Genomic DNA, 18471 nt, shown 5'->3' with positions numbered 1-18471 from the left:
CCACGTTCCAGTTTGCAACTATGTGAATTTCCTTATTAGAAAGGCATTGGCGCCAGGCGGCGCAGCCTGTCTCTCTCAATTACTTGTAGGACATCGATAGCTCTTGTCGTCCTCCCTCATGGGAGGGACTCATGGGGCACTGGCTGCAGCGGCGCTGGAAGAGCAGGGCTGGCAGGGAACCGTCATCTGCACCGTCCAGCCTGGGGCACCTGCCACAGGGGACACGCGATGTGTCACCAGATTGCAAAAGCCACCGCCATCCAGTGTGACACAAGAAAAGGACGGAGCACGCGTTGCAGTGGGAGGAAGCGCTGCCATTCACACAGCCAGACGGCCCAGGTCTCCCAAAATGATTAAAGCCGGTGGCAGGGGCTGATTGAAATGGAAAACTCGTTATCACTAGTGCTGATCTTTTTTAAAAAAGAAGAATAAACTTATGTGAAACTCCTGAAATGTTCAGAGAAACGTGTATTTTTGTTTTCTGCTTCCTATTTCTGGATGAGAACAGAAGCAGGAGGTCAGGAGGCCCCCAGGAAAGCATGTTCTTGTCAGATCTCCACTGGTTTTCGCAAAGCTGAGACAGAAGTTCAAACGATGTTGTGTTCCAGGTCAGGTCTCTGTCAAGATGGGCACTGCCCATCCTGTAAGCAGCTCAAAAAGCTGGTAATAGTAAAGTCAAAATTGTAACTAAAACCTTTTCACATTCACTTATTTCTAATCCAGGCAAATATTAATACCAACAAAATAAAGGCAGAAACTCTGGCACGGTGTGTGCTGGATGTGCAAGGTGCAGAAAGCTTTCTGTGAGCGGCAGGGCCAACAGCTCAGCACCACTCAGGATCAACCCCTTTGTAAATATTCTATCACAAGTCGTTAGCAGAACTAGTTAATGTGCAAAGCAGTCTTTCTGTTGCCTTCAGGATGGCAGCAGGATATGCAAGAAACCAGCTGGTGCCACTCGGTGCTGGTGGAAGGAGCGCTCAGGGTAACTCCAGCAAAACGAGTGACTAAAAGCCAACCAAAACGCTTGCCGCTATATCATAAATACGTTCGTGTTTCTTGCAATACCGTTGTACTCATGTGTCTTTCTATTTCCTGCCAGGTCAGTCAGCACCATCCGCAACCAGCGCTACCACATCCATGCCAACCTGTCCTTTGCTGTCCTGGTGGCCCAGATCCTGCTTCTCACCAGCTTTCAGTTCAGCCCTGGGACGGTAAGTGCTAAAAAGAGCGATTGTGTTTGTTGCGAGGCTCCTCCGTGGAGCGAACGCCACGTGCAAGAAAGTGTCTTACCAGTTTTAACACACCTTAGCCAAAAACGACACCCTGCAACGCTGGATAAAGACCTCTGTGCATCCAAATACTGTTCTCTTAGTATCCAGCCATGGATGTTTGCAAAACTGAATGAGATAAGCACCCATCAAATGGAAAAATTGCCGTAGTAATGGAGAACTTAATGTAATGTCCCTCGTGCATGTGCAGATGTCTTGCTTGCTTAGTTAAGCAGAGGTAGATAAGCTGATGAAACACTCTCATAGACTGAAGTTGCAGTTTAATAGGTGCATATTTTTCTTTCCCTTAAAACTATCCCAAACTTCATTTAGTTAAATCAAACCCGTAGCACACAGAAAGCAAGGCCTGTCTTCTGCCACAGGCTTCCCCAAGTGAAACACCGCACAGAACGCACAGCTATTTCAGTGCGTCTCCTCTGCAGCAGCAGTAATTGCAGGGCACAATGCCGGAAAGGTCTTAAAGTTGAAAAGCGTGATGGACATACTATTGCTACACTTTTTTTCATTGTTTTAACCTCTTGGTATCAGGGTTGTTGTGATTCCTCCTTTAATTAGGCTCATGTCCTTGCTCTGTTCTCACTAGCTTTCATATCAGCTTTAATACCTTTAATTGCTGCTTTAATTGGATTGCTAAATGGTAGTCTACAAAAAAGAGGGAGGCAATATTTAAATTAGAAGGCGTTAATGTTTTAATCTGTTTCTGCCAAAGATGGGTGTATCTGGTGCTAAGCAGTTTATAAGTGTCCTTGCTTGACAGGACAGTGGTACCAGTTTGGGAAACCCAGTGGGACTGGGAATGGCATCACTTGCTTGGCTGCACTTACACTGCGTATTCCCATCGCTGTCTCTACAGATATTGAATTCTTGGTTCCAGATATAGCATACCATATTCACCTGGTAATTTCAGATGTAATATTTAATAATTCACAATTTATACTACAGCAGTTTTCCTTTTGAAGAGTAGGATTAATTTTTAACCACAAAACTCTGTTTTCACTAATAGGACTTTGATCTTTCTAATACAAATATCTTTGCAGACAGCATCTTCTTCCTATACTGCCAAGTCCCTAAAATATCTGTGCTGTCCGCATGCCAGTCTAATGACTTCCCTTTGACTTTCAGCAATAGATGCTTTTGTTTCTTCAGAGAACTTTGCTCTTAGTTACCTTCTTTCCACTATAGATAACAGCATTTTTAACAGGATCGCATAGAGCAGCGTGCATTTAAAAATAATTAACCACCAACATTTCTTCAGGCTACTGAAGGCTCCCGAAGATCTGAACATGTTTATGGGAGAAAGTGAAGGATTATTTGGACACAGCAAAGTGAAAATGGAAGTGCAGTGTGTTAGGTAGCACTGTGATTTTCCAGCACAACTGGAAGATTTTATATGCCTGTGATATATGTATGTGCAGAAATTCCAGGCTGTGTATCAAGGCAGCATATGGATTGCAGAGAAGGACGTTTGCAGAGGGTTCTGTATAATGCAGTAGGATTGCCACTTCAATTAAAAACACTATTATAAGCAGAATTTAGCAAATGTATGCAAATTTATCTGTCTGTTTTAAGACTGTCCTCAGTACTATTTTCTGAGAGGGCTTTCTGAGTCTGCTCTGTTTTCCCATCAACTCTAACATGACAGACCTTGCTGTCTGGACTGATTTCTGTGTTTCCACAGGCTCCCAGGTAGTCAATGGGAGAGTGACACTAATGAGACCTGCGTTTTTAGAGGGATTCTCCCAGCATAGTGTGCCTCGTAGGACACAGCAAGGGGCAGCTGCTTTTTCAATATGGAAGGTCTCAACGTTTCAATGACTTCTTCAAGAAGGCAATTCTGTCAATTAGGACTATCTTCAAAGTAATAATTCAGGCACAAATACAGGATGAGTAGCAACTCTGCTATGGATTTTACGTAAAATTCTGCAAGTTGGTAGTATGTGAAATCATATACAGCTCAGCCTCCTGCGACTTCACTACCTTTTATTTTTCTGCTGTTTTGTGGTTCATATTGCTTGGCTACTCAAAGGTTGGAAAGTATCCATTAGACAGAACTAGCTTGTAAGTCAGCTTTATGTTGCATTTCTATTTTCATGGATTAATCTCCCAGTAGAAATCAAAAGGCATTAAAATAGATTTCACAGCCATATGATAAAATTAACTGGAAAGGTTTTTACAGGTTTTGTCAATAATCAAATCTGGTTTAGTTATATTTCACTGAACATTGCAAAACACTAAAGCGCTTACAGATCTCACTTACAAGAATTAAAACTACAGTTATTGCTGCTTTTTAATACGAGTATTCCCAGAGGATTTGCATTAAAATGCCCTTGCACTAGCTCTGGACCAGCTCAGCGCAAGTGAGAAGGTGCGGGAAAGCTTCAGTTCTCATTAAACTATCAAGTCCCAACACTTTAATTTTAATTAGTGTACAAAATCATGAACCATCAACAAAAATAATAAAACGCCAGCACCAGGCAGCAAAGCTGATGCAACAAAGGGAACTAATGATTAATGTCTGAAGACCAGTGTGACACCAAGCTGGTTCCTACTGGTAATGTTTCCTCAGCACAGACTCCACCTGCCCGGGTACGTTTCTGTGACTGGTCCAGGTGGGCAAAGAGCCATCCTATTTGCATGGAGTGCATGCAGACAACCCCTCTGAGATCCTGGGATGTCACCTCACAGAGCAGAATGACCATCATCAGTACGCTACAAGATGCAAAACTGAGATAGAGCTGGGATTCGTTCCAAGAGCGTGTTTACAATTCGCCTTAGCTGAAAGCAAACCAAACAAGGTTATCTTGTGGTAAGATCATTGGCAGCCACATCTGTTCAATTACTGTACGATGAGCGAAGCCGCTTGTGGTGAGACATCCTCGAAAAGCAATTAGCGGGAAAGGAGAACGTGCTGTGTGAACATGTGAAGAGCGGGGAAGAAGAAAGGATTGGGCTTGCCTGTGTTCATAAGGCAGACTGAGAGGAGACTTCAGAGAAAAATGTAAAGATCTATTTCAGGAGCGGCTTTTGGGTGCCGTGACACCTTTATGGAACATCCAGGTGGCGTTTCCCAAAGCCCACGGTGGGACAGGCCTGAACTGGACTCGCGGGGATGTTCTCACTTCTCACTGCATCCTCTTTCGCTGCCATTCCTCTCTCTGTTGGGACAGCGTTTATTTCAAGCATGTTACAGTCTAGACTGAAACAGGTAGTCCAGCTTACACCAGGCGTTGCTTAAACTCTTGTATTTGCTCCTATTTCCAGAACTTTGATAGCGCAAAGTGAATAAAGGACTAGCAAGGAGGATTTGAACTGTCTGTAAACACCCTACAGATAAGACTTTCAGCTCTTTGCCTCAAGCGCTAGACATGTCCTTGTCAAACATGGCTTCATATACAGCTGGTGTGTGATTTAGACCATGGGAAATGAAGAATTCAAAAAGATGTGCAAACTAGATGCCCACCATAGAGTAATTAGGGTGGAAGAGCCAATGATAGCTTGTAGTAATTTTTAAAATGTCAGTTTTAGTATTGTCGATGGAGGAGCACGTGGGACTTCTACCGAATTTCTAACCAGGACAGACAGACACTGGAATATAACGTCATTTAATTATTGTGTTGTCCTGTTTTTAATACGGAGAACAGCAAAGTAGAAAAGCCACGTGGCGAAGTGTAACTAAAGAGCAGGTACAACAGGGCACCTTATTTATTTCACTCCAACTTAACTGATCCACCAACCTTCTACTAGTTCTCAGTAGAAAATAAGTCAGGAACCATATTGATTTTCCTGCCGTCACAGAGCAGGGAGCGGGATGGAGGACAGAGCCTGTGCCCCGCTCCTTTATCTCCTGTACGTACCGCAGGCTCAGCAATGGGATGTCAGCTCTACAGGTTTGAATTCTTAAATATCTGGTAGACTACAGTAGGAGTATTGCTTATGCATCAATGAATAATCAGGTTGGACTTCCACATCATGTCTGGCAATGGTTTCTGTTTTCTTTTGAAAAGGTGGGAGGATTTGTTATTCTGAAAGTGCTGCAGAAAAATGAAGTTCCCTAGTGCTCGGTTATTTAAGAATACTGCACGATTAAGCGTTTAGTTTGTAAATGTCTACAGAATTTTTTTTTTTAAAAAAGGAAAGCCAATATGACTGCATCACAAAGAAGTAACGTATTATTATTATTATTTTCTTAATTTAGGTGCCTTGCAAGATCTTGGCCATTCTCCTTCATTTTTTCTTCCTGAGTGCGTTTGCATGGATGCTGGTGGAAGGGTTTCATCTTTACAGCATGGTGATCAAAGTGTTTGGGTCAGAAGAGAGCAAGCACTTCTACTATTATGGAATTGGATGGGGTAAGCATTTAGTAGCTGTTTAAGTCTTCTCACTGTAGGACAAGATTATATGCAGAAGAGTATCTAAAACTATCATTTTATGATCATAGTTTGCCATACTGAGAATAGGTCTCACTATGGATGAGAAAATGAATAATTTTTTGGACTGTAATGAGACTTTAAAGATCTATAGTCCCTAAACCTGGTCCCAGTGCAGTGATTTCCATGACCGCACTGGGGCAGATCAGATCCTTAATTAGGGAATCAATAGCGGGGTGTGTGGGGGCGGCCCCCCTGCACTGGTACGTTCTTGTTTTGGCTCTAACTCACAACCCTGTCTTATTCTGTCTGCATTCTGCAATTCATACATAAGAAATCGGTGAAGCAGCACAGGAGTATCACAAGACTTCATTAGTCGATGTTTTTGTGCCTTGAAATGCTCAGGTGAAAAAGGCTGCAGGGAACCTCAATGTTGTTATGAAGAATAAAAAACTAGTCCTATGACACCCGAATCTCACAGATAACAATTCACAGCTTTTTAAATGTGGTGACAGAAATATTATATCATCTGTGTGCATACTGAGGACTGGAAACGGAATATTGTGTTGCAGCCTCTCTCTTCCCAGCAGATGAAAGCTCAGTGCAGCACTGATGCTCCACAAACCTCCATAGTTACCAGAAAACCTCGTACATTGAGTCAAAACCAGAGAGATGCAAAGATAACAAATGAATATCCACGTAATTACAGATAATTTCAAAATATGTTAAAACATACGTTATCTTTTCCCCCCACAAATTCATTTGGAAGCCGAACGAAAAGCAATTATACCAGTAATACAGACACACAGAAGTCATAATTGGAACATTTAATATCTATCGGCACCATGCAGATCTGGGTACTAGTAATGCCGTTCACTTATATATATATATATATAAAAAAAAATATATATATTTATATATTTATATATATATATGTATATTTCAACAGCTGCCTACTTGTCTTTTTTTTAATGTGGCCTTTTTATTATGCTCATTGTTCCTTTTCTATTTTAAAATGTGCTGCTTAGCAGTTCTGCCTAAGGGGCGCTTGCTGCCGTCTGGTGAGCACAATATCTGCTGGACTATGGGGACAAACCGCAGTTTGCTTAGTTAAAAGGGTTTTCCCTTTGCCCTCATTGTTTCTCTGTGACAGGCTCGAGAGTATCACATATATGTGTCCTTATCCTGGTTGCTTTAAGATGATTTTTTGCTCTGAAGGAGTGTGCCAACAGGATGCACCTTAAAGGTGTGCTTACTGAATACATCTCTTTCTTTTTTACCCAAAAAGAGGCTAAGTGGAGTAATTAATCGTTTTCATGTGTATAGACCCAAAAGTGAGAGAACCTGGAGGGGTTAAAGATTGGAGACACTGGAGATCTGCAGATTCCTCCAGGTTCAGTCCTAAATGCAGAGAAACCTGCTGGTCTTAGAGAGGTTTCTTGTGGATTAATTTAATTCTGAGCTTATGGAATACAAATCCAGCTGGATCAAACCAAAGAAAGTGTTCTCAAACGTCCCTGAGAACACATTCACCTTCAGAAATACTCAGTAAAAAGCCACGGAAGTTCATAAAATAATAAGAACTGGCACTTAATTCACTGGGGTATTCGCTGATAGCAGATGGTTTGATGAACTCAATTTACGATCAATCATTAATTACCTTACGAAAATAAATCAATGATTTATATGTGCCGCAATGCACCCTTACCCTTTTTGTCCTGGCATTTTGTGTATGGTTTATGTGTTGTAAAACAGCAGTGAGGTACAAAGTGATTCAGAAGACACAAGGATAAACACGGCATCTGACTGCGCTAGGACTAGTACTAAACGTTGCATTTTGCCTCATTTTACTGCGTATGACAATAGGTGGTTGCATTAACAGATAGTTAATTCCTTTGTTCCTTGCTTTTAATTGAAAGTGAACTTCTGCAACCTCAGTTCCTGCAATAATGACGAACCCCAGTCCTGAATTTTAAAACCCAGACCTCTCGTTCTTTTTTAAGCAGAAACACTGGACTAGGTACATGTGTAAAAGTTCGCAAAGTCGATATTAATGACAAATTGAAGCTTGAGGCGATGAGAGGAGATAGGAACAGGGAACTCTACCCCGAGCATCACTGAGGTCCCAACATCTGCTGAGAGTTCTGGGAGATATTGCTCCTGTAAAATGAATTCACCAGTAATCAGAGACAGGATCCCAAACGGAGCTGATTGAAGTCCCCGTGTATTATCTTTAGTCCCAAGGGCACTAAAATTACCTCAAAGGCTGCGGCTGTCAGGAATTCAAAAGAAGAGCAATTTGGGGAAGGTGATAATATCCTGCCTTTAAAACTACCTTGAGAGACTGATTGAGGGAAAAGAATACCTCGTTGCCTTGGTGATTCAGCATCACACACATTATTGTAGCAAAACTTTTCCCACCCACCCATTTGTAGGACGCTGATGGTGGAATTCGTGATACTGGAGATTTTGCTGTGGCACTTTGGCCTTAACATGTTTTCCTACTTCAGACAATTTCTTTTCCCTTCAGACTGCCGTAGAATGAGAATTTTGTTCTGAGCTGTCAAAAGACTTAAATTTCTTTATTTGCTGTTGCTTTAGTCCCAGACTTCTGCGTAGACACAGTGTAACACGGCAGAAGAAAACCATAGAAAATTAACCTTTACAAAACAAATGGGAGAATATACTTTTCGCACTCAAGCAAAGTAGATCTTCTCAGTATTGGAAGGAAATCTACTTTCATTTGTGTCTAACGCTCCATCTTTCTCAATAAATGCCTTTTAGAAATAATGTCCTGCAATCACTTTGAACCGCCTGCACAGAGCTGCCATAGCCTGCCTGGTTTCTGCTATGTAGAGAAGACACACCAGCTTTCAGAACAGCAAACAGATTTACAGGCATTTTCCATTTTACTTATCGTTAGCGCCTCAGAAACATAAAGCAGATGGATTAGACGTGAAGTTTAACGCTGGGGAAGAGCGCTTTGCCGGCATTGATTTTGGACTTCACCCTGGTGACTGTGTTTGGGCTGAATTAGGGAGAATTCTGTTAGCGCAAGGATTGCGTTATTGGGTTTGCTGCGCCAGGTATGAAGCTGCTGCTCGCTCTGCAGGTTGGATTTTGGTGCCTAGTTTGGGAGGCAGGTTTAAATGAGCTGGTTTGGGACACAGGGAGCTCAAGCTGCCCCAGCACACGGCTCACGTGGTTGATTTACCCGTCTGAATGTGATCCTGTGCTGCTCTAGGGCTGCACGGACGCAGGCGACACCAGCGCCGTATATCAGCTGCCGGGAAGGTGTGGCTGGAGCGTTTTAATCTGATCTGTGCTCGGGAAAGCACGGGCTGTTGCAACATAAATCTGGAGATTTGGAGTAGGGTTGCTGAGCGTATTTGCAGCATTTGCTAACCGAGAAAACATCCAGATACAGCAGAAAAAAACCAACCATAATCCTCCCATGGATGAAAACCAGTGCCAGCACAACATTAACATTACCTAGTATGGGTGTAGACTAAACTTCACAGCCCTTATGCAATTATTACTGACAAAAGATTAAACAAAAACACTTACTTTTGTGTATAATATACAATCCATATAAATTCTTCAGTCCAGATCAAATCTTATGATCCCCTTGAGCTACATAGCTTTTTTTTTTAACCTTTATGGAATTTATTGAATGATTCAAGGAAAAATACTCCAGTTTCTCTGTAACCAAACCTCGATTCTGTCTCCATTGCCGTTATCCATTTAATATCTCGTTAATGCAAAGAAAAGGCAAACACTGCACTACAGGCTGCAGACCATTTTATTCCCGCTGACTTAACAGCTCTTTTTATGCAGATGACTGCTCTCTGTTTCATCTGCATAAGTTTTATTATCTTCCAAAGGAACTCTGTATTTAATTTTCTTCTTCACTACCATTTAAAATTGATAGAGAGTCACACTAAATCCTTTGAATCTCTAGCATTTGACTTGGGAGAAAAATAAAAAAGGCAGACTAGAACTCTAAAGGTTGGTTGGTTGGGCAGAGGTAGTTTTGGTTCTGTGACAAAGTCCGGACAAGCAGAGGCAGCAACAATGTCCCCCCAGCAACCGGGGCCGCGATGGCCAATGTGCCCACGTCCCAGTGGGACCATCAGTCCCGGCATTTCATGGACCCGCGGCAAAGCGAATTGCAGCACACGGGCCCATGTTTGCGCTTAATCGCTCTGTTGGATATAAAGATTCTTAAATGTAATTATTTGTTCAAATATATATGTGGGAATTTCCTTTCTAAAACAGGCAAATGTGGTAGCAAACTAAAACCTTGCCTTCGTTCAGGTCTTACACAGAAATTACTTCTAAGGAGTTAGTCCTGATTTGGACAAGTCTGGGAGAGCAGAATCAAGTTGATGGGATATTAAACTCCATCCTGCAGAAGGGATTTTGAGTTTTAAGACCTAAACAATGTCTGTAGATGCTGCTTTTTAACTACTGAGTGGTTTTCTTATTTAAATACAAGGTGCTTCTAGCCACAATTGCACTCAAAACAGAATGAAAATATCCCTTCCTAAAATTACAGTTCTGTCATTTCAGGAAAATTATACAGAATTTTATGGGTATGATATTGGTAAGATGAAGCAGAAATAGCTTGTCAGAGATTTCTGCTAAAACCTCATGCAGAAAACCTGAAGAATTTAGAAGAAAATTGAAACTTTAAGCTATCATGTATAATACTCTGTCTGGGACTCAGTTATTAAATTCCATAAGATGATAAAACCCCAAACCTTCACATTTTATTAAATCATACAGGAATTAACAGGCAATCATGTAATATTTAAAGGGATGAGGTTTCACTATATTCAGAACTGTTGGCAAGGAAAACGTGGTTTCCCTGCAGTCTTGGTTGGGCATCCGAGTGGGGTCAGAATTTGCTTCTGTCTCTTGGTGACCGACTCTGGCTGCTCGTGTGATGCTCTGGACAGCTACATGTCGCCTTTCCTTTCCTCTCGCCTGCTGGCCATAGAATCACAGAATGTTGTGATTCCGGTGGCCACGCACCCTGTGAGAAACTCAACTTTGTTTTCGAGATTGTTTTGCGTTCTTGAACAAGGGCAAAGTGGTTAAAACGAGCCTGATATTGCTCTATGGGACTTCGCTGCTTGAAGAGCAAGCAGCAGAAATTGCATAAACAAAAACCAGGCTGAAAAAGGGGATCTGATTCTCAATGAAATTAACACTAATTTGGTTTAACTGTTAAACTAGTGCTTTATTGAGAAGTCATTTGGTTTGTCTGATACTAATTGATTGAAATGTGTTGTATTACACAGCTGCAGGAGAACGTCAAGTCAGACTTAATTCTAAAATGACTCTGAGCTGCTCTGTTCTCCATACAAAACGTAGTTAAACTTGCAGAGTTTACTGGAAGATGTGCTTTTGTTACTGATCTTGCCGCTGCCTTTGCCTTTCGCAGGCTGCCCGCTGCTGATTTGTGTAGTTTCTACAGCATCGTCCCTGGACAGCTATGGGGAAAGTGGCAAGTGAGTATGAAAACATCTTCACTCCGGGTGCAATAAGGATCTGTTGGGGAGAAAAGCTCACAGATCTGTTAAAAGGGCTGTAGTTCTGCAAGATCCTGCTGAGGAGCAGGGGAGGTAGCCGGAAAAAGCACAACTGCTCTATCAACAGGTTGCTGGAGGCAGAAGCTTCAGGTTTGCTTGCCAGCGCTGAGATGATGCACAAAGGGCTGCTGAGATGGTTTGCCCACTTTCCCCTTTGCCGCAGAGGCCCCGCGGGGAGCCCCCGCTCACCCCACGCGCTGAGCACCGAGCGGCCAAAACGCTTCCAACAAGATGAGTGTAATCCTTGATTAAAGGCATTTAATCGTTTGAAGAAAACTGCAGTTAGACACCAGAAGATCTAGAATGGTTGCTATTAAAAATTTTGAAAACCAAGTTCCTTTCTCGTTTGGAAAAAGTAAAGCAAATTTATCTGAGAAAACACTGTAGGATGAAATCCTGCCATAATCACAGAATGGTTGGGGTTGGAAGGGACCTCTGGAGATCAGCGAGTCCAACCCCACTGCTCAATTAGGTTGACTTTGATGGCACAGGATCATGTCCAGGCAGGTTTGAATGTCTCCATAGGAGACTCCACAGCCTGTCCCTGCCCCTGTCCTTGTCCCTGTCAGGAAGTTTCTCATATTCAGATGGAAATTCCCACGTTTCAGCTTGTGCCTGTTGCCCCTTATCCTGTTGTTGGGCACCAATGAATAATGCAAGCAAAAGATTTGGAGCAAGGGTTGTTTCTGTGTGTGGTAAAGCAGCTTTCTGTAGGAAAGGCGTGAAGCTGACAGCAAATTTCCAGCCTCCTCACCCCCAGCCAGGAGAGCCAGGGAGGGCTTCAATTTGTCTCCGGCTACAATGACAGTGCTCACAGCACTGAAATGAACGCCTGTGATACAGGAGACAAGAACAACAGACAGCAAATAAAGCCTTCCCTTTCTTCCCGTCTTTGAGCCCCGATGCTGCGGGGAGGCGCGCTGGGGCAGATCGCTGCCGCCGGCTCTCTGCAAGACACTCATCAAAATTACGCCCTGCCTCAGATTCCCCACGTGTGAGGGGGAAAAGAGCTTCTTACTGATGCTCTATCATGTCTCTTGCTTTTAAAATTCATCGCTCTTTTTGCATTCTCTTTTAGTCCCTTTCCTAAATTAAGAATATTACTAATTAAATGACTGTGTGTTTCATCTGAAGCCATTCTGGTTTTTCTCCACAGCTGCTGGCTTTCACTGGAGAATGGAGCAATCTGGGCTTTCGTGGCGCCGGCGTTGTTTGTCATTGTGGTAGGTAAACCCGGGGCTGCCGCCCTGTCCTGGCTGCCCGTTGGCGGGAGCCGCGCGGCAGCGCCGGCTGGACGGCTTGTGCCCGGCCAGCCAAACGGAACCAACCACAGAGATCAAAAGGCCAGAATATTTTGTTCCTCCTCCGATTGTTGTGTTTTACACCGTTGTGTATTAGCTTATGCGTATTAATGCTCAAACCATTCATTTCACTATTCCGAGACAAAAATACAAACTAAAATATTAGGAGAGCAATCTCCTGAAACAGCCCTGTTGGAGCCATAAGTAACTGTGTAGAGTCAAGTAATCTGGGGAGTTTTAATAACTCTCAGAAAGATCCCTCCAAAAGAACAAACCCTGTGGTTTGCGTTTCAGATACCCCACTGCTATTTAAAGCTTTTACTTGTAGAGAGCTCACTTTTCCCAGTAAAGCGGCCTGAGGGAAGATGCTCATGGGCAGAGTTTGCAGCAGGCAGGAAAGGATAAAAGCAGCAGCAGGAGCTGTCACCCTTTGGTACGTGCTGGGGAAGGTTCGGAGCTGCACCTGCCTCCTTACAGTGACCAGGAATTAGTGCTGCTCCCCAGGTGCTGGAATCCCATGTCAGGGAGCAAGCGGGGCTGTCCGGGCCGGGGTGCAGGTGGTGCCGCAGACACCCCTCCCGGCTGTACCAACAGTGTCTTTCGGGTGACAGTGCCCTTGGGGGCGCCAGTGCTGGGACCTGAATGCTCTACGGCAGTTTCATTATGCCCACATGTTAAATTACAGGGAGTTGTGGCTTAATCACTATGATTACTTAAGGAGTCAGGGGTGCTTGCAGGGATTAAGTGGGAGATTATTGCTCTTCAGCACTGTTTTCAATACTTTAATTGATCAGGTTGTTTACAATTTTTGCTGCAGGCTATAATGTCAGAGTGACACTATGAACATGAGATGGACTCGCTGTTTACCGAAATCAGGTTGTCTTTAGAGCTTTGCTTAGATTTCGAAGGCGTGAGGCCAAATTTAGACCAGAGTCTGTGTTGCTGTGGTGTTTAAGCAGGGCCAGGTAAAATAAGCTCTGGATTCACCTGCATGGAGGAGCATCAGGAGCCGCAGCCTGTGCCTTGGACTGCCCTGAGAAAGCTCTGGTTTCCATGGAACACACAGAGAAAAGAAAAGAAACTGCCCCCAAATCCCACTCCCAAGCCAAAGGGAGGATGGAGAGCTATATATACAGAACTAGTGTTTACTGTTGCATATCTCTATAATTATTTGGCAAGCAGAAAGTGGCTCCTTGGCTGACCTTTTCCATCACAAGCAATTCCACACCGCAGCTGAGCAGACATCCCGACACTGGCCTGGCAGACACTGAACTCAGCACCTCTCGTGGGCAGCCCAGCATCTTCCCCCCAGGGTCCAGCCTCTGAAAACCAGGCTAGAGAAACGTATGTTAAAAACCTCTGAAAATAGTTACTGTATTGATATGGCAGAAACTGCCTCATGTTAGCGTTTTAATCTAATTATTAATGGCAAAACTGGAAAGTCCCTGTACAGTGAGGGCAAAATTCCTTTTATCTAAGTGAAAGCATATATATAAAATCACTAATGTTGGTTGCTGGATTAGAGCTGGCTGAACAACTCTAGACTTCATTCCAACAAACTTAATTTCTCATTGGCCCGTGCCTTGGACTTTCTGTACATGAGTTTATATTCAAAGATAAGTAAATATTAATGTTTGGAGAGCAATTAGAATAATCTAGTATTCAAATGTCTCCTCCTCGCATTAGCATTTGCTTTCTGGCCATTGCTCAGCAGCAAAGGAAGAAATGAGATGCAAGCAGTGAAACCGAATCTCTCCCAGCTGCTGTCCAAAGATGCTATTAATCAAAACACACCAGATAGTGCAGCACTTACTCACCTGAGTGAGCACAGCCTTCAACTATTTGCATGTGTAGCTGCTTGCCAATGAAAGTGAGGGTGTAGCTGCCTGGCTCTCACTTATGATACATAACATTTGTGCTGCTCAAGTTATATTCTTATAGGGATACAAGTATGTAGAGAAAGAAAAAAAAAATGAGCTCACCAGATTGATCCACGTAGAGCAATTTGTTAAATGGGCTGAGCCCAGCTCTGCCCAAAATAGCAGCGAGCTGGCTGACAAATTATTCTCTCTGGGCATTGAATATGTTAGGTGAAAAATGTGTTGGTGCCTATAGGGAAATAACGAGGGTAAACACTATTTTGTGTGTGCATGCGTGCCTGTGCTCTGTAAATAACAAATTACCCACTGGTTACATGAAGTAGTGTGTAGCTCTGAAAATGCGTCTCAAAAAGCGCTTTTTGACTATTTCCATCCGCGGTGTCTCTGAGCCAAGAAAAAGGATTATGCTGTGAAGGAAAGCGAGAGATTGCTCTTTTCAGCTCCCGAAAGGCACAGACCTCACGGAGCCCTAAACCAGAATGATGTGTGGGAGTGGGACCGGGAAATAATACTCACACATGCTTTTCTATGGAGTAATTCACAGAACCTCCCATCCCTATATGGATTCCCATACAGAAAGGGAAACCTTGAGGTTTGAGTCAAGGGATGCGATGGAAGAAATAGCTCCTTCTGTGCGTTGGGCTTTTGGCTTCTACCTGTATCTTAGTTTTAAATCACTGTCCCACACGCCCGAAACTGTGACACTCAAGCCTCCGTAGCATCCACTTCAGGCAGGTTCACAAAAAACCTTTGCAATTAATTTGAAAACCAAAAAGCAGGCCTGGGATATGGCTCCAAAGGGAACAAGACACCTTGACAAAGCACCTGAATTTCTGGAATAAAACGTTAAAACTTCTGGCAGAAGGGTTTGTTTGTTATCAGCCATCTGCTGCCTTGGTGTGTTTCCATAGATATGGCAGAATTAAGGCAATTCTGCAGAAAGCATCTGTGCGCACGGAGCAGTGGGGGTGCTGTGCGCGACGAACGGTCGCTGGGGGCAGATATGGGGCTGGACTGGCGAGTCCTTGCTATTGTTGTCCCTGTAATTAGGCATTTTCCTGGTGGGTTTTCACAAGTCTTTCTGAAAAAAACAGCATTTTTATGGAGCTGAGTGGTTTCCATGAGCATATTGCGAACAGTTCAGTGCGGTGGCCACATGACGTTTGTAACCAGAGGCTTCAGAGGCGACTCGGTGGAGCTCGGGCCCCAGGCTGAGGTTTCCGTCACTGTCTTCACTTGGTACTTGCTTAGGAATATTCTATATGTAAAAAAATATATTCTTTCCCTTATACTTGCTGATCACTTGCCACCTCTGTGGCCTCATGGTATTTATTCATACCTTTATGTACCAGTGCAGAATTAGGATCATTTTGGTATGATGAATAGTATCTTGCTCTGCAGGTACAACCACTGATTGAAAAGTGACAATGTTTGTCCCTCATTAGACATCATTCTTCATGGGAAAAGGTGGCAGAGCTGGACCCGTAGTGTTTAAAGGCCCTGGAGCAGTAGAATTCCTCAGAGTCATTGAAATCAAGTACATACTTAAGTGCTGCGGTAGATTAGAGCACGAATGGACAGGCCACAGCTGCTAAGCTTCTCATTTTTTCTTATTAGCGCCCAGTTATGAGCCCTTTTACTATTTAAAATTAAATTTCTTCATTATTTTAAAATGAAATTTTTTTTAGTTAACCATCAGGAAAGCATGCGACTTTTTTTAAACAAGGGAGCAGATGATAAGAAATTAAAAATTAAGGATTAATATTAGGAAAGAGCAGGAGTCAGGGATCTGTTACAGCTTTCATTCATTATTTATTTTCTTGTGTATTTCCTTTCCAGCCTCAAAGTTTTGCTCTGATATTCAGCTCTGACTGGTGTGATTCTACATGCATTACTACAAAGTCATGTACACAGAAGTCTAAACTAACTCAGTTGAGTCTATTCCACCTGTAGTTGCTCTGGGAGAGCTAAGGGCAGAATCAGGTGTTCCCAAATCATTCTCCCGGGTTTCAACATCGATCTAATTTAATCAATTAGCTGTGTGTGGAAATATATAATACCCAGTAATGATTCCTGATGTGACCTGGCGATGGGCTGCGAGCACAACGACTTGCAGTGTTGGTGTATTACTAACGATGGCGAGATTAGGACTGGAAAACTCAGTTCTAACTCCCTGTACCATTCCCTGAAACTGAAGTGGAGCCTAAAATAGTCTGTGGTTTCAGAGGGAAGCTGGTCAATGGATTTAATGAAGGCAATGTGTTCTATCCTTTGCTTCGCTCAGTTCCTGTGTGCTGCCAAGCCTTTACTTGGCTGGGATGCAACGCACCACATCGGAAGGTTTTACACGTGGGGTTTTTGTACCGCACTAAAGAAGAGACAAAGATCTCATGAGACTTGGAGGAAATCTAGGTGACAAGTGAAAAATAGAAACTATATACAGTTCCCTAACCTAAGTGTTTATTCGCCTAGTTTGAACATTCTGATATAGGCTAAAGCACAAAGAGAGTTTAATCAACTAAGCGTTCTCCTCTTCAAGTCGTCGGCAAAGATTTTATGTCAGATGCCAAAAAAATCATTGGAGGAGCAATTCAGGGGCTTTATTTTGGTTTCCCATTATAAGGGCAGTGGAAATACCTCCATGTTTTACTTACTGACACATTAACAAAGCAAGACATTAGTAGCTAATGTGTTTATTTAGGCTGGATGAGATTGATTTCTCAAAATACCAAAGCAAAAAATGTCAAGTGGTTTGGGAAATTTAAATATAGAACTTTGGGGCTTGAGTGTAATGGTTCATTGCTAATTTTACTTGTATCCTGGTTTTGATCAGCAGTGAGATCGCAGTATTTCCTTTTAATCTTTTGAAAGTCTTACTGGTGCACCCTGGAAAGGACAGAGTGACGCTGACTGCGCAAGGGGAGCAGCTCAAGGCCTTTTGAAATTTCCACTTTAGACAAACCCAAAATACCTAGGAAATTAACTTCCAATTTAATTTATTTTATGTAAAGAAATTAAAATTCAGCTAGAAATGCTGAGCAGATTGTGCTTTAGAAAACCATCTAATTGGTCTTCTTTGAGACTATCTTGCCCGTGCTGTTGTCATGAGCAGAGCGCAGGGTTCATGGCCAGCTGGAGAATCTGCAAGATTCTCAGTATTCATTTGCTGCTGCGTATCGTTCACACCTTTCACTGGCTTTGTAAGGTGCAAGAAATTTGGGATTTCAAGAATAAGGTTTCATCTTCTTTCATCTTTCCTTCTTTCTTCACCTGTGACTCCAGAGCAAACTCTCCTTTGTTAGACATTTTCAGTGTCAGGCTTTTCAAGATTCCTTACTTTTCTGGCAGAAGTCTTTGATTGTATTGATGTTTCTGCAGGGCCTGCCATCAAACACAGCAGGGCTTTAAAGAACAGAGTTCAGGCTTAACATATTTTCCTTATTGCTGTTTTAAAATAATCTTGTCCTTAAATTGCAAGCAGAATTTGGTAAGAACCAGGAATCGTGAAGTCTGGCCGGAAAGTTGCTTTCAGAATTCTGTGCACGTGCAAACACAAAACCAAAGAGCTGGTAGTAGGTGATTAGGGTAGTTATTTGTGCCGGAGGGATCCTGAGCACTTCTTTAGCTCTGAAGCAATGGATCGATCCAGCCTCATCCTCAACAGGCAGGGGCTGTTCCTGAAGGAGAGTACAAGCAAGTTTCCCACTGTGGGGACAGGGAAAGCCATTGACAAGGGGCAGACTGTACTAGTTCAAAACTGGAAACCTCTTCTGCCAAATAAACACAACACACAAAGTTCCTATTTTCTATTGCGTTTGTCTGCGCTCGCTTTCCTGACCAAGCCGTGTTCCTCCTCGTTCTGCAGGTCAACATTGGCATCCTCATCGCCGTCACGAGAGTCATCTCGAGAATCAGTGCCGAAAACTACAAGGTCCACGGAGATGCCAATGCCTTCAAGTAAGTTTTTCTCATTCAAGTTATATTATGACAAGTTAGTAATCTCCCACTAGCAATGTTATGTCATAGAGACGTGT

At 43.0% G+C, this 18471-nt stretch overlaps 1 protein-coding gene across 1 annotated transcript in view; it reads left to right on the top strand.

Annotated features, from left to right (window-relative positions):
- The window catches only part of ADGRD1 (adhesion G protein-coupled receptor D1), a gene marked incomplete at both ends in the record, with an annotated part of 115518 nt that overhangs the window by 78058 nt on the left and 18989 nt on the right, over positions 1-18471 (top strand). Inside the window, 5 exons of the mRNA XM_080355477.1 lie at positions 1103-1214; positions 5488-5641; positions 11109-11175; positions 12413-12479; positions 18303-18394. Of these exons, the coding sequence (XP_080211603.1) occupies positions 1103-1214; positions 5488-5641; positions 11109-11175; positions 12413-12479; positions 18303-18394 (492 nt within the window). The remainder of the gene's footprint in view (positions 1-1102; positions 1215-5487; positions 5642-11108; positions 11176-12412; positions 12480-18302; positions 18395-18471) is intronic.

This window comes from Nesoenas mayeri, assembly GCF_963082525.1.
Source record: "Nesoenas mayeri genome assembly, chromosome: 17".
NCBI classification, from domain to species: domain Eukaryota; kingdom Metazoa; phylum Chordata; class Aves; order Columbiformes; family Columbidae; genus Nesoenas; species Nesoenas mayeri.
This window is presented reverse-complemented; position numbering and strand designations above follow the sequence as displayed.